The following is a 13776-nucleotide window of genomic DNA, read 5'->3' as shown; positions in this document are numbered from 1 at the left end:
CTATACCCAGAAATATTGTATCATCGACTCATATCGGGGTGTGGGGCGGGTTGGGCGAGGAACCCGAGGCAGTCAGTCGCACCTCAACCTTTGCAGTGCAAGCATCTCGCGGACAAAGACAAAGATCCCTCATATAGCTTTAATAGGCCGTTGCGGCAAGTGCTATTAGCGAGCACCGATGAAGGCCGGCATGGCAGACAGGGGGAGTGGGTGGCCAGCACCACGCCCAGCTGCCTTTTTTTCCCCAGTGGCGAAGTTTACACATCGCACCAAGTATTCATTTGAGGCCGAGTCAATCTAGGGGAGGCCCAGGACCAATTCAGATAATCGTCACATGTGTTGGGATTGAGCAGGAATCTAACTCGGGTTGCCGGGATCGTAGCACAGCACGCTAACCATAGCACTACCGTTCCCCACTCGCGTACAAACACATACACACCCACTTTACATAATCTGCATCGGTAAGTTCAGTATTTATATTTATTGTCTAGGAACGTATTTTGTATCGGGTTTTAACATGTTTAGTTCAAATATTTTTTGTTGTTGTTGATTTGGCATACAGTACAGTACTTATTTAAATTGTGATGCTTCCATTTTTGGTAGCCATGTACCCAACCCAATTATTTAGGTAAGGCTTAAGTTTTGAATATCGTGATATTCAAGGGTCTCCTGTACAGCATCAACCTCTTGTCATATGATGGCAGTCATACCAACAAAAACATTTTAGGTGTTACATTTTAAATTAAATATTATTCCAGTTTCAGACACCTGACACTTTCTGGCTGGATGACAACCAACACTGTTCAGATTCAGACATAGCAACAACCTCTTTGCCAAGTTATTAATGGAATGACATTCACATGGCACTGTATAAGAACACTATTCAATGCATTTAAAGATAAGTTCTAAACATCAATTCGCTACAAGATTTAAAGGAATAAATAACATAATTCTGACAAAAATACATTACTTATGAAGGTATTAAAATATATTTCACCCCAAAGACTCACTTGCTGCCTATCAATCAGTTAGATTTGCTCAAATGCATTTTGATGGCAATCTCAGACAAGAGGATCACAATGCACTTCTTGCAGAAATGCTAGTAGTGTTCACATGTAGAGGCTGTGTGCTCTTCACACAGTGTTTTGCATTAGCCAAGCTAATGTGCCCCATAATGTGGAATTGGAGACTCCACAAATATGGTTACCAGAGGCAGTTTTTGCAGCAGTGAGCATTGGTAACGAATGTGCTGAGGAGTCCTAATAAGGATGAAACTGGGTCCACAGTTGTCTATCATGAGCACTAATGCCTGTAAGCCAAACATTTGCTCACATTTTGACGGTAACCTAAGAAGGACCACAATGCCTTTTTTAAAGAAATGTTGATGTTTTAAATATATGCAGATGCCGTGTGCTTACGACACATCTAGTCACTATCAGGGTAGCTTATTGAACAAATGCTGCCAAAATTTCCCAATATCGGATATATATTCATGAACTCCATGGTAAAACATATCCTTGTCCATTTATTTTATTACACACAATCCACTATCAGTGTGTAATTTATTTGGTATAATTTTGATGTACAACATTGGAATTTATGGAGGTCCCTTGCCAATGATATCAGGCAATGAGGCAGAATTTCTTGAACAGGCCGTGCTCTGCAAATGGGACTCCGGTCAGACCTCATCCAACGTTAGCCTACTTTATTAAATACAGCAACCCCTCACCAACCGCGTAATTCATGTACCGGTACATACGGTGCATTATCTGTATACCAATTTACAAAACGCGGCCTAGAAATTTTGAGCATCCACAGGCAACCACAGGTCCGCAACACAAATTTAAATGTCGCGGGGCCGCAGTTCTCCGCGCCACCCATGCCACAGGGAGGTGTACTGGGACTGACGAAAAAAATGCAGCAGCCACACATCCTAACCTTTTTAAAGAAAATAACGACCACCACCGATCCAGCCAGCAGTGCCACTGCGCCTGTCTCCTCATTTGTCACCGATGACCCAGAGGAATAGAGGGAGGGTGGGGGCCTGAGCCCCTCCTCCTAACGACCCCTTCCCCCACCATCTTCATCATCGTTGTCATAATCATGGATTTAAAGCTAATATAACGTTTGTGTTTTATGTTATTGTGTAATGTACTATATTTTATTCGTGTTTAGTGCAGAAACAGGCAACGTAATTAAGCTATTACGAGTCTGACCGCGGTCGTGGTTCCCCCCTAACCCCTATTTCCCATAGGCCCTGTACGTTAGCAACTGCGGATATGCCTACCTCGGCCTTCTCCAGGAACCTAACCCCGCAGTTGACGAGGGATTGCTGTACTGCAAACGATTTGGAATGCACGTAGGCTAATGGACGAAACTAACATTTTATTTTTAGTTGGTGAAACAGAACCTTGTTTAATTGTAAAATAAATCTTGTTTGGACACAGCACTTCACTTTCAAAGCTCCGAGTGACAAAACAGACAATATTTGCTGAAGAGGAGTAACATGATAAGGTCTTTATGGCAATGACCCATTTTACATAGTAGCCCAGTTCCAGGGTTTTGGCTGCAATATCAACATCTATTGTCACAAGATCTATTTAACAAGACATAAAACAAATAGGCTGCCGAAGGGCATGGGTGACATACTTAAAAACGTATTTAGACACATTTATAAACAGGGAAATACCTGCCGATCACGTGATTTCTACCTTTGCAGACACCAAATTATGTCAAAGAAATCACTTTAATGCTCGAGAAACCCTGTAGGCAAACTATTTATGTTCAGCCTTTATATTTGTGCTCATGTTGCAGTTTGTCATGAAAATTATCTCCGTTAAAAACAGCATTGTAGGAGCTGAATTATCCATTATGAGGTGGGGAAAAAATTCCAAGGGGAATCAAAATATACCAAGGCAAAAATATCACACGTGATCGCTTCAGCCATCACATATCCTTGTTTGTACTGCTGCGAATGAAGTACAATTAGTGGTTCTTTGGTATATGTTTAACAAATGATCTTAATGTAACAAAACATATTTCTGGTGGAAAAATCTGTCTTACATTTGTAAAGCATTTAATTCCTCATGCATGCTAATGGCAACACTCTTCATATGAAATATATATTTGATTAAATCTCTGAAATCAACTACAGCCACTGCTTCCTGCATGCAAAATGCTGAGATTAGCCAATCCACAACGTTGTCATAGTTAAATCGAAATAAAGATTTGTCAAATGTTTTTTTTAATAAAATAAAGAACCTGCTAAGCCCATACAACACACGCGATCGAAACGTCGTAGTTTTCTGTTATTTTTTATTATTTTCTTTGAACCTATCTACGTGACTTTACCGAAAGTCCCAAGAATATCAATTCCTGCAGTCACGAAAGCTTAAGTCACATTCGAATCAAGTCAGAGACTTACTCAAAGTCATACTATGCAAGACCTATAATTGTCAAGGTTCCACAATGGGAAAACCCCATACCCTTCACACCTGGCAGGAGCAGAGTTACATGACATAGAAAATTATTTATTTTCAATTATTGTCTCAGTTTTTCAGACCATTACTTTAATATTGCTCAAATTCCATTCATGCCAATTCACACGTGTCTTGAGCTGGGATGCAAATATAAATATTTACGAGAGTTGACAGGGGTAGATAGGCGAATTGGAGTGACATTTCTCAGTAGGCTCCACAGTAAATTGAAAAGTTATACGCACATAAACACAATGTATAATGTATAGCACAAGTACATAAGGAGGCATACAAAAAGGTAATTATTGTATTTTCTTCCATATACAAGTGTCTGGTAATCTAAACCTTTTAATAAATCACCGCACTATTTATTCTTTGCAATGTTTTCCTAAAAAAGACCAGATCTCTTCAAATTAAATGTGGATGCTGTACTGGAAAAAGTATCACTGCCAAGTGAGCTTAGTGACCGGGAAATGTTTCTTACCTCCTCAAACAAACACATTGCAGCCTGGTAGAGACAGCAGAGGCCATCAGGTGTTCGTTTGGGCTCTCTCCACTGGTTGTGCTCAGAGGACGTACCCTGAACACACACACACAAATGCAATCAAGGGCATTAGCTTTCCAACAATAACTTTTAAACAATGTTGTCAAATCCGGTTAACTGTGCAGTCAAATCTCACCATGGAGCGCCTCATTTGTGTGAGCACACTCATGAAGCAGTCGTATCCAATCATGCCCTCCAGACTCATCGATTGATGTGCAGGCTCCAAGGAGACTATGGAAGCTGCAGTTGTGGAAGTGGTAGCAGCTGTTGTGGTGGCAGCCATAGTTGAGTCAACATCAGGTACTTTCCCTCCAGAGGCTGCCAAGGCCATCTCAATCCACTCGAGTAGATAGCGCAGGGAGCCCCGTTGGGCTGCCAGCCCCAACAGCAGTTCACAGGCCAGGCGGCGGCCAAGCACGTCAGCGCCCGACGATGCCATTGTAACTCCCTTGAGAAAGGCAGTCACCTGAGCCAGGCAATCCAGCCCCATAGGTGGGAGCTTGCTCTCATTGGCCAGGGAGAGGGGTGGTAGAGACCCTAGTACCTCGACTGCTGTGCTTAGCACATCATTGCACAAACTTGGGTTTGGACCTGGCAGTGCGACTGTGAAAAAGAGAGGTCAACAATGCGTACAATTAGACAAATATTTTAATCAACTCTATGGTCAAAGTTTAATGATAAACATACCTACAAACTCAATTTCATGGTCACAATGATGCACTAAAATGGACTCCATTTTGTAAAAATATCGTTAAGACAGATTCCACTGTTTATAATAAGATTGGTATGCAGTAAGTTGATTGCACATGTTAGTGCATTTGAGAAAAATGTGATGTGATCTTTCAATGTTCCTTCTGGATTCCTACTGTCGAAGGGTAACAGGAAGCTGTTTGAAAAAAATGTGGTATAGGAAATAAAATAAGCCACGTAGTTTTCAATCTTACAACAATGCATGCATTTCAAATGTTTATGAGTTTTTGCCAGACTAAAAAACACACCTTAAAAATAATGCTGTTTACTCCAAAATGTTTTATGAAATGGAAAAATCATAACCTGGTGCCTGGGAAGGCAAGTGCCAACTCTGACGCAGCAACGCAAACAGCAGACTGAGGCCCGTCTTCACTCCCATCTCGATGAGCGCATCGGTTCCCGATCGTTGCCTCTCGCTTGCACTCCCTGCATCACCGGGGCCTGAGCCACCCTCTGGAGCAGACGCTTGTTGCTGGCGGGCACGTCCCCGGTCATGGTACTTGCTGGCGAGTGCATAGAAGATGCGTTGCAGTACGAGGAGGCGCTGCCGCAGGGTGGCGGCGAAGGGCGAGTCTGAGCATACAGTCTTGGCGAGGGCCAGTTGGCTGGCAAGCAGTGCTCCCAGGTAGTGTTCCTGCTCTTCACTTGACAGCGACTCCCGCTCAAAGTCTGGCAGTTGGGGGCCTTTCAGCCTCATCACCTGCAGCACCACCACCATCATATTAATTGTATTCAACATTTGGTGATAAACAAGCAAGGGGATACCCTAGTTGCAAAAACTAAAATACTTAAATGGAAATATGGAAGATACGAATGGAAGATTGTGATTATAATTGAATAAAAATATACTTTACAGCTTTCTCAATCCACTGCCTGATTAACACCCCCCCTATGCATTGTCATCCATAGAGATTGCGTCAACATACTTCATCACGCTGGACAGCACAGGCTGGTGGAGGGTACTGAGAACTGATTCAGATATCACTCGTCACTGATGTCAGCCATAGCCATTCGCTAACCTCATTGCCTTAGACAATTAATCATGACACACGAATACATAAAAATAAGAAGACAAATTTAAACTTGTGCCATTATATTCTAACCTAAATGACCTAGAGAGCTATAATGAACTTGAAAAATGCTGCTGGTTTAGTTAGAACGAGAAGTGTACATCGGACTCCTTCCAACAGAGACAAAACTCGGTACAATACTCTTAAAAATTGTGTCGTATAATTGCTTAATATTAGTCACTTTTCTCTAGAGAAACGTCCAAAAGGTACAATACCTGTTGTGGTAGCGCAACAACTTCCTTATTAGCTAAGAGTCGGTCATAAAGGGCAGATGCCCCTTCTCGTGTGGTGATGGACTCGCTGTCTTCAAGTACCCAAGAGCCATTGAGATGTTCCAGCCACTTCAGCTTCACGGGAGGAATTACATTCGCCATCTTATCTTCACTGAAAAATGCTGCTAATTGGAGTACAACAGGGTCAAAATAAAACAATCCTTAGGCCGCAGTCTTTTGCTCAAATTATCCAGTACAGAAGTAAAATGCAAACATCAACCCTCAGTTTGCTACAAGATGAAAGACAATAGAAAAATCACGATCTGTACTTAGAGGGCACTTGCTTTCAACTCAAAGCACACAGCCATGATGTCCTTATATTACCACCATGAATTATAGCCACCATTAATTAGAATAATTAATAATCCTAGCACCAACTAAAGTGGTATAGTGTACCTTTAAAATGGCAGGCAGGGCAATGTTAGGATACTCGGAATGTCTGATGAAGACTGCATAGATTGTATTGCAGCCTGGCATTTGAAACGTGTTGGGGAAAAAACACATTAAATACCTGACTAAATAAGTTTCTGCTACCATGTGCTCAGCAGCAACTTCATATACAATAAGGTAAAGCCACGTATATAGCAATCGTCGTCAGGTGACAAAATATAGCGGGAGAGCTGCTAAGACAGTAAAAATATATGGCGGGGGATCTAAGGCAGGATTCATATTCTTGGTTCTTTCGGTAAAGTCACGTAGAAGGGAAATAATAAAATAATGAAAATAAAACATAATCAAATTCTCACGACGTTTCGGCCACAACGCAAGCAGAACCAAGAATATGAATCCCTGCAGTCACGAAAGCTTTAAATCGAAATCTAAGGCAGGATGTTATAAAGGTTTGAGATGGGTGTAGCCCAAGGGTAAATGGGCGGAGCTAAAGATGAAATTTGCATGTAAATGTAATATCGGAGAACTGAGCCATACCCACGACAATGAAGCTGTGGGGGTGGCCATTGCATTGAGAGATTAGCATGTCAATGTAAGAAATGTGTATGTAAATTTGCATGATCTTACATTTACATGCAAATTTAATCTCTAGCCCTGCCCATTTACCCTTGGGCTTGCACCCATCTCAAACATTTATAACATCCTGCCTTAGCAGCTCTACCGCCATATATTTTTCCTGCCTCAGCAGCTCACCTGATGACGATTGCTTGTGTTGCGATCGAAACGTCGTGATATTATTATTATTTTCTATCTACGTGGCTTGGCCGAAAGACCCAAAGAATATGAATTCCTGCCGTCACGAAGGCTGTAAGTCAAGATGTATAGACTAAGGTGTTTACTATTTGGCTTCAAGTGGGACCCATTTATTTAGATTTTTGCTCATCTACTAGAAAGCAATAAATTATATTCAGGGCACCACTGCTAGAATAAATACAATACATTTTACTAGAATGTTTTTCATATACAACTGTGCAGTTATGCAAGCAATGTCTCTACCAGTTATACAATCACATTCTTAATCAGGGTACATTCAATGTTTGACTTCTCTGAATGGATATGACTGTATAAAATGGAGTTTGCTTAGTGCACCAAACATGCTCTGGAATAAAGCAATGCATTGTTCAACTCTTGCACACTCGGCTTAAAAAAAGAATGCTAAACAGAATTCCCATAGCACCATAACTTTTGTCAGTTTCGAAAACTGGCAATGGAAATTTAACAAGAATATAAAAAAAAGTTTTACAATGTGCTGTTTGTAAAACTTTCAATAGCTGGTTAATTTATAAGACAACACTTAAAACGGGTTATCATGTACATTCCAGTTAATAGACAAAAAACATATTTGAGAGTGCCAGTGAATCCAATGTTTCTTGTACATACTCTGCCTGAAGAGTTGGTTTGCAAAAACTATTTAATTGAGGATGTGATCATTGCTATGATGGAAGCTTCCACACATGCTCAAAACAATTAATTCAGCCACTGTAACTGTAATTGTCCTAGGGGCATGGCTCATGCTTCAGATTCAAATATTTTCTCCCCCCATTTCTTGTTCCACAATTCCACAAATATGTTATGGTGTACTGTGATGTGACGACGCGATGGCGGGCTCTTTGTGAGACAGTTGGCTTTAAGAGACTGCACGAGTTGCGAGAAAGGAGAGGATCATGGCCAGGTCATGAAAAAGGTGTTGTGTTCGCATGAATTTATTACAGTACTGTAATAGAAAAATATTATTCAGTGGTATTTTATTGTTTACCCAAAAGATGGATTGGAACAACCTAGTGCTGCCTCGGCTCAGGTAGCCCAGCCAGCCAGTTGCTCCTTCTACATTATATGAAGGCAACTCTTAATTTCTCTAATATTCTTAAAAAAAAAAAAGACATTTTGCAATATTTATTTTGCCTAATCATTTTTCCGCTTTAAAATATTACATTGTAAACTTATTTACTTGGCATATTGATGACTTACAATTTAGAAACTGTGCAGTGAATGATGCATAACAATGGTAAACAAATTTAATATATTATTTTTCCGGATTTTGCCACTCTATGGTAGATGTATTGTGATCAGATAGTGGTGCCCTTGCACATCTGCACCTTAGAAGAGCACGGAGTTGTTATTTTTTTTACCCTCAGAGGTTGTAAATACAAGTTAAATTAATTGAAGGATAAAAATGCAGGATGATGATTGTAATATGAATCATGGGAATGTTTGCAAATGGGTAGAATGACTGTATATTGGACAGAAGCAAGTTTGTGAAAACATCAAGTGAATACAAGCAATGTTGCTTGTACGAATTAAGAAATTATCACTGGTCAGTCTTAAGTGTGGGTAGAGCTATTCAATAACACGTAAGTCTAATTTGCACTTCGTGAATACCTATTTGGTACAAACATTTTACAAAAAATTATAAAAGTAATCTCACGTGTTGTCTCTTATCAGCCACATTCCTAAATGAAAGTAACCGTTATTCGTCTCAATGCAGCCATTCTACCAATTATAAACATTTCCACAATTCATATAATTGTCCAATTGCAATTTTATGCTTCGATATATTTAACTTTTCTTTATACCCGGCCTAAGTGGACAAATCAACAACAAAAAATCTGGAGGATCTTCAACTGTATTATCTTATCATGAGGCATTTGACATCAGTAAAACAAACTGGAAAAAAATACTGCACTGGCAACAGCATCACATATCATTAGCTATGCATCTTTTAAAAACAATACATTGGCATAGGTCACATAATTATGAAGACTCGTTAAAAACACCCTATTTTGTCACCACCAGATATTTTTGATTGGGTAACATGTGCAAAAAACACGGGCTCAATAGCTTTTACTTCTAAAACTATTTACAACATTTATTCACTTGAAAATATCACATTCACATAGTTACAAAAAAGTATATAATACATCAAAAGATCACGTTTAAGAGGTAATCAGGTCTAAAGCTGTCGAGGCCACCAGACCTTGCCAACGATTTAAATCTTTTATCAGATCTTGCAGCTACAACGGGAATATGTTGTGGTTTAATACATGAAAAGAAAAATACTTCAATACAATTTAAAGCAGTCTGATCGACTGATTGGTGATGAAGAGAAATCAATAAATTAAGTCCTGTTTTACATTGATATTACCAGGTTGAACAAAATAAGTTGAAAAATATGTTTGAGGTGTTTTTAAACGAGGCTGTACAAGCACATTTCAGCCCAATATTCTCAGGTCAAATAAGTAATATGTTTCACACTGTGTGGGTTTCACTTTATATTTTAATTAACAATTTCCTCAAATGACATTGGAGAAAAGTGCTTCAGTGGTTTATGTTATTGCCTTTTGGCTACACTTTAGCAAGACAGCAAGTAATAGTCCTCCTGAGGCCTTTAGTTTTCCAGTTAGCTGCCAAGCTTCCTTAATCAAGTTCTGTAAGATGACACTGTTTGTCATAGACCACATGAGCGTAGAACTGGCAGCCCATGATGTATAGAGAAATTCCTAGAACATTACTTATGTAAGGTTTACAGTCTTTATAAAAGATGTTAAAAAGGTACACAGCTGACTTATTTGGGTCACTGCGGTCTATGTGATTAAAAATGTTAAATCGGAGCGGTTTCTTGGGGCCATATTATCAAGCTACAACCTCAAAAATAGTTTAAAATGTTACCTATACATGACCAAACATTTAGCTTTTTCGAGCTGGTGGCTTAGTTATGGCCAAGAGTATTTGGCATGCAATGTGGTCACATGACATGCAAGGCAGGAACAGATGTGTCCTTCTTGCTGTTTGTGAGCACACCTTTGTGTTGTTAAATATCCTATGTTGTTTACCTACCTGCACACTTTTTCATCATTTACATAAAGTGTTGTCTTTGAATCAATGCTCAACAGTAGCACGTCATATAAAATAGTTCCCATCCCTCTAGGCATAGTAATCATAATACTAAAATACCATAGCAGTTCACCTCACCTGAATGTCAGTGGAGCAGCAGAATTCAAACAGCAATATTGAATAGATTCTAATACTAAATACAAATTTCCTGAACTACCAATTTCAAAAGCACATTAGGGAATTAAAAACAATAGTTAAAACGCACAAAAGATAAACCTACTATTTTTGTGATGTTTCAATTGTCGTTTCAGGTTTCAAATGTCAGCTGTGAAGTCATTATTGGCAGTCATACAAATTTGCAATCCATGATTTCTGAAAAATTCAAAGTAAAGTAATCAGTAAAAATCATTAAAATCTATTTATCATAGAGTATGTTCACAGGGCACACAGCAGTTTCATGAAGGGTGTCGTTTTCAAAATGGCCTGGTCTCTTAAAATAACGATTGCATTTCACTTACACAGCACACGTGCTTTAAGCACCTTCAACAGCGCACGTCTATAAATGGAATACACTGCGTTAATTAAGAGTATTCTGACATTAAAACCAAGCTCATTGGCATAGCATATTTTTTTTAAATCGACTAGACCGGTACCCGTGCTGGTATCTCTGCAAGAGTAACCTACAAAGGAGGCACTGCAATGATCGTATTTAGATAGCAGTTATACGATGGGATATACCACAACCCAGATTGACATCCATTCTCCAAAATGTATCATTCATTACACAAACGCATCACAATTTGCACAAGCAGACGATATATTAGAAGCCCCCCTTTCGCACTGCACAACAGCGTTCCCCACTGCCTGGGCGTGTAAGTATTCACCCTATTGATTAGATTACTTGGGCTGCCGATACCGTTCAAAATATCGATTATTTTACGCCGTCTTTGTACCGTCTCGTTTGCGCTGTAAGAAACAAGTATATTTGCCTATCGTCTACATCTCGTTGGTACCGCCCAATATTATACCCCTACGGCCTCGGTTGCTGTTCCTCTCTCGTTAATAAACTGCCCATGTCTGTGTGTGTGGTAGTCTGTGATGTTCGTCTCGTTCGCACCTTCGCCTCCGTATTATTTGTTATGTTTGTACCGTGTCCCTCCCGACGGTACGGACGAGGCACAGCTACCAACCACGTTCAAGATGTCTCTTTTTTGCCTCGTGTGTTTGGTGCCTCGCGTGAGTCGGCACCCGAGGTGAGGCGCACATTGAAATCGCAATGACAGCACTGGATTGTAGTTTAAAGCAAGCAAAGACAAGATTAAGGACGATATCATCAAGCCTCGTGTAAGCTGCACCGCCTCGGTCGTGCCGTCATTCTAACACGTAGCTAAATTGCATGATACGAGCAAGCACGAAAACAATCATTTCTCACGAGCCCGATTATATACGTACACGGTGCTGGCAATGCTTGATATGTCACGCCTGTGTAAGCAATTGTTTGCAGCCTGAGAAAGGTATCCCGATAACGACACGGGCTAGGCCCAGACTCAGCCCCCGTCTCTATCCTGGTGGCTCCTACCGGTGACAGCGCGCGTCCCGCGGCAGAGCCCCGTGCAAGCCCGAGGCCATTCCCTTCCCCGTCAACCTCCCCCCTAACGCAAGCCACAAATCCGATTAACAACATCACAACAGCCTCGCTGGCGGACACCACCACCACAACAACAACCACCACCATCACCACCACCACAGCCGTGTGTTGTTTGCTCACCTTGACGACCAGACAGAGGGACAGGCCCTCGCTAACGGGAGACGGAGCGAGATTCTCTGCCTCAAACCATTCCCTGCAGCCGCAGTCGCAGCAGCAGCACCACCACCAACAACAACCACCACCAAACGCCGGCTTCTCGCAACGAAAATATCCTCGGGGCGCCGCTTACGTGGAAGTTATAGGCGGATAGAGAGACGATTTCTGCCTGGGAGGCGTTTGTGACCAGTGGAAGTTTCTGTGGTTTTGTCGAGGGGACCGAGGGGGGCGGGGCTGGTGCACTGATCGCCCCCTACTGGGGGCTGCTGATGCTGCTGCTCGGGCCAGGGTCGTGACTTGCACAAAATTCTGAATCATCAGAATATTTAGACTGGTAGGAACCCCACTGTTTACACAAGCCCACAAGGGGATTGTTGTGTCCGTCGTGCAGGGAGGGGCTGGGTGGGGAGGGTGGGGCTGGGGAGGGGCTGGGTGAGGAGGGTGGGGCTGGGAGGGGCTGCGTGGGGAGGGTGGGGAGGGGCTGGGTGGGGAGGGGTTGGGTTGGGAGGGTGGGGCTGGGTGGGGAGGGTGGGGAGGGCTGGGTGGGGAGGGGCTGGGTGAGGAGGGTGGGGCTGGGTGGGGAGGGGCTGGGTGGGGAGGGGCAGGGTGGGGAGTGGGAGGGTGGGGAGGGGCTGGGTCGGGAGGGTGGGGCTGGGTGGGCGGTGGGAGGGGTGGGGCTGGGTGGGGAGGGGCTGGTCACCCCGTGATGCCCTTATAAAACTCAACGTTTAACCTACTCACGCATATTTGCGGAATACACCACGCCGCCCTTGACCCTGGCCATTGACCGAGCAACCCAACGTTCCTACCAGCTCCCTCCGCAGGAATTCGTAGGGCAATGGGGTCATGATCGTGATCACGTTGATGAACTTCATCATAATTTGGTGTCGTAATTATAAACATCCCAATACGTTACTCTCATTGTGCCGTATTCGTCATCTTCGCTCTCGTCAAAATTGCCCTTTCCACCACCAACTATCTCCACCATCATAATCCTCACCCCAGCCCTCCACTATCATCTCTCTTTCCGTCTTCGCCCTCATTTATATTCTCACCATCATGCTAATTAATCACACTTACATTTACAAAGAGACACGGCGCGATTTCAAATAAGGCCTTTGGCAACTAAAAATACAACTGAATGTAGGGAGAGTCCCTGCCAAGTAGGTGTGGGGAGGGTGTTTTCTAAGGAACAGTCGCACTAACTATAATTTAGAAGTCAGTTACATAAAACAAACTATTACTGGTAGGAACCTCCTGGTTACACCAGCCCACAGGGGATTATTATGTCCGTCGTGCAGGGAGGGCTGGGTGGGGAGGGAGGGGCTGGGTGGGGAGGTGGGGCTGGGTGGGGAGGGGAGGGTGGGGCTGGGTGGGGGTGGGGAGGGTGGGGCTGGGTGGGGGGTGGGAGGGGTGGGGCTGGGTGGGGAGGGGCTGGTCACCCCGTGGTGCCCTTATAAAACTCAACGTTTAACCTACTCACGACGGCTTGTCCCCGCCATCACAGTCGGGCATATTTGCGGAATACACCACGCCACCGTTGATCCTGGCCAATGACCGAGCAACCCAACGTTACTTA

At 42.6% G+C, this 13776-nt stretch overlaps 1 protein-coding gene across 12 annotated transcripts in view; it reads right to left on the bottom strand.

Annotated features, from left to right (window-relative positions):
• The window catches only part of HERC1 (HECT and RLD domain containing E3 ubiquitin protein ligase family member 1), a 116587-nt gene extending 104186 nt beyond the window's left edge, over nt 1-12401 (bottom strand). For 9 of the 12 annotated variants that reach the window (XM_078621734.1, XM_078621801.1, XM_078621771.1 and 6 more), the window contains exons 1-6: nt 12162-12401; nt 10674-10765; nt 6056-6237; nt 5074-5470; nt 4157-4623; nt 3961-4056 (exon numbers count right to left, since the gene is read on the bottom strand). In XM_078621734.1, the coding sequence (XP_078477860.1) occupies nt 3961-4056; nt 4157-4623; nt 5074-5470; nt 6056-6214 (1119 nt within the window). In that variant the 5' untranslated portion in view covers nt 6215-6237; nt 10674-10765; nt 12162-12401. The remainder of the gene's footprint in view (nt 1-3960; nt 4057-4156; nt 4624-5073; nt 5471-6055; nt 6238-10673; nt 10766-12161) is intronic. The other 3 variants (XM_078621742.1, XM_078621751.1, XM_078621757.1) reach the window with 3 other exon arrangements.
• Nucleotides 12402-13776: the final 1375 nt, after the last annotated feature.

Source organism: Lampetra planeri, chromosome 3 (assembly GCF_965212315.1).
Source record: "Lampetra planeri chromosome 3, kcLamPlan1.2.h2, whole genome shotgun sequence".
Lineage (NCBI taxonomy): Eukaryota > Metazoa > Chordata > Hyperoartia > Petromyzontiformes > Petromyzontidae > Lampetra > Lampetra planeri.
Note: the sequence above shows the minus strand (reverse complement) of the source record. Positions and strands in the feature narration are given on the sequence as shown.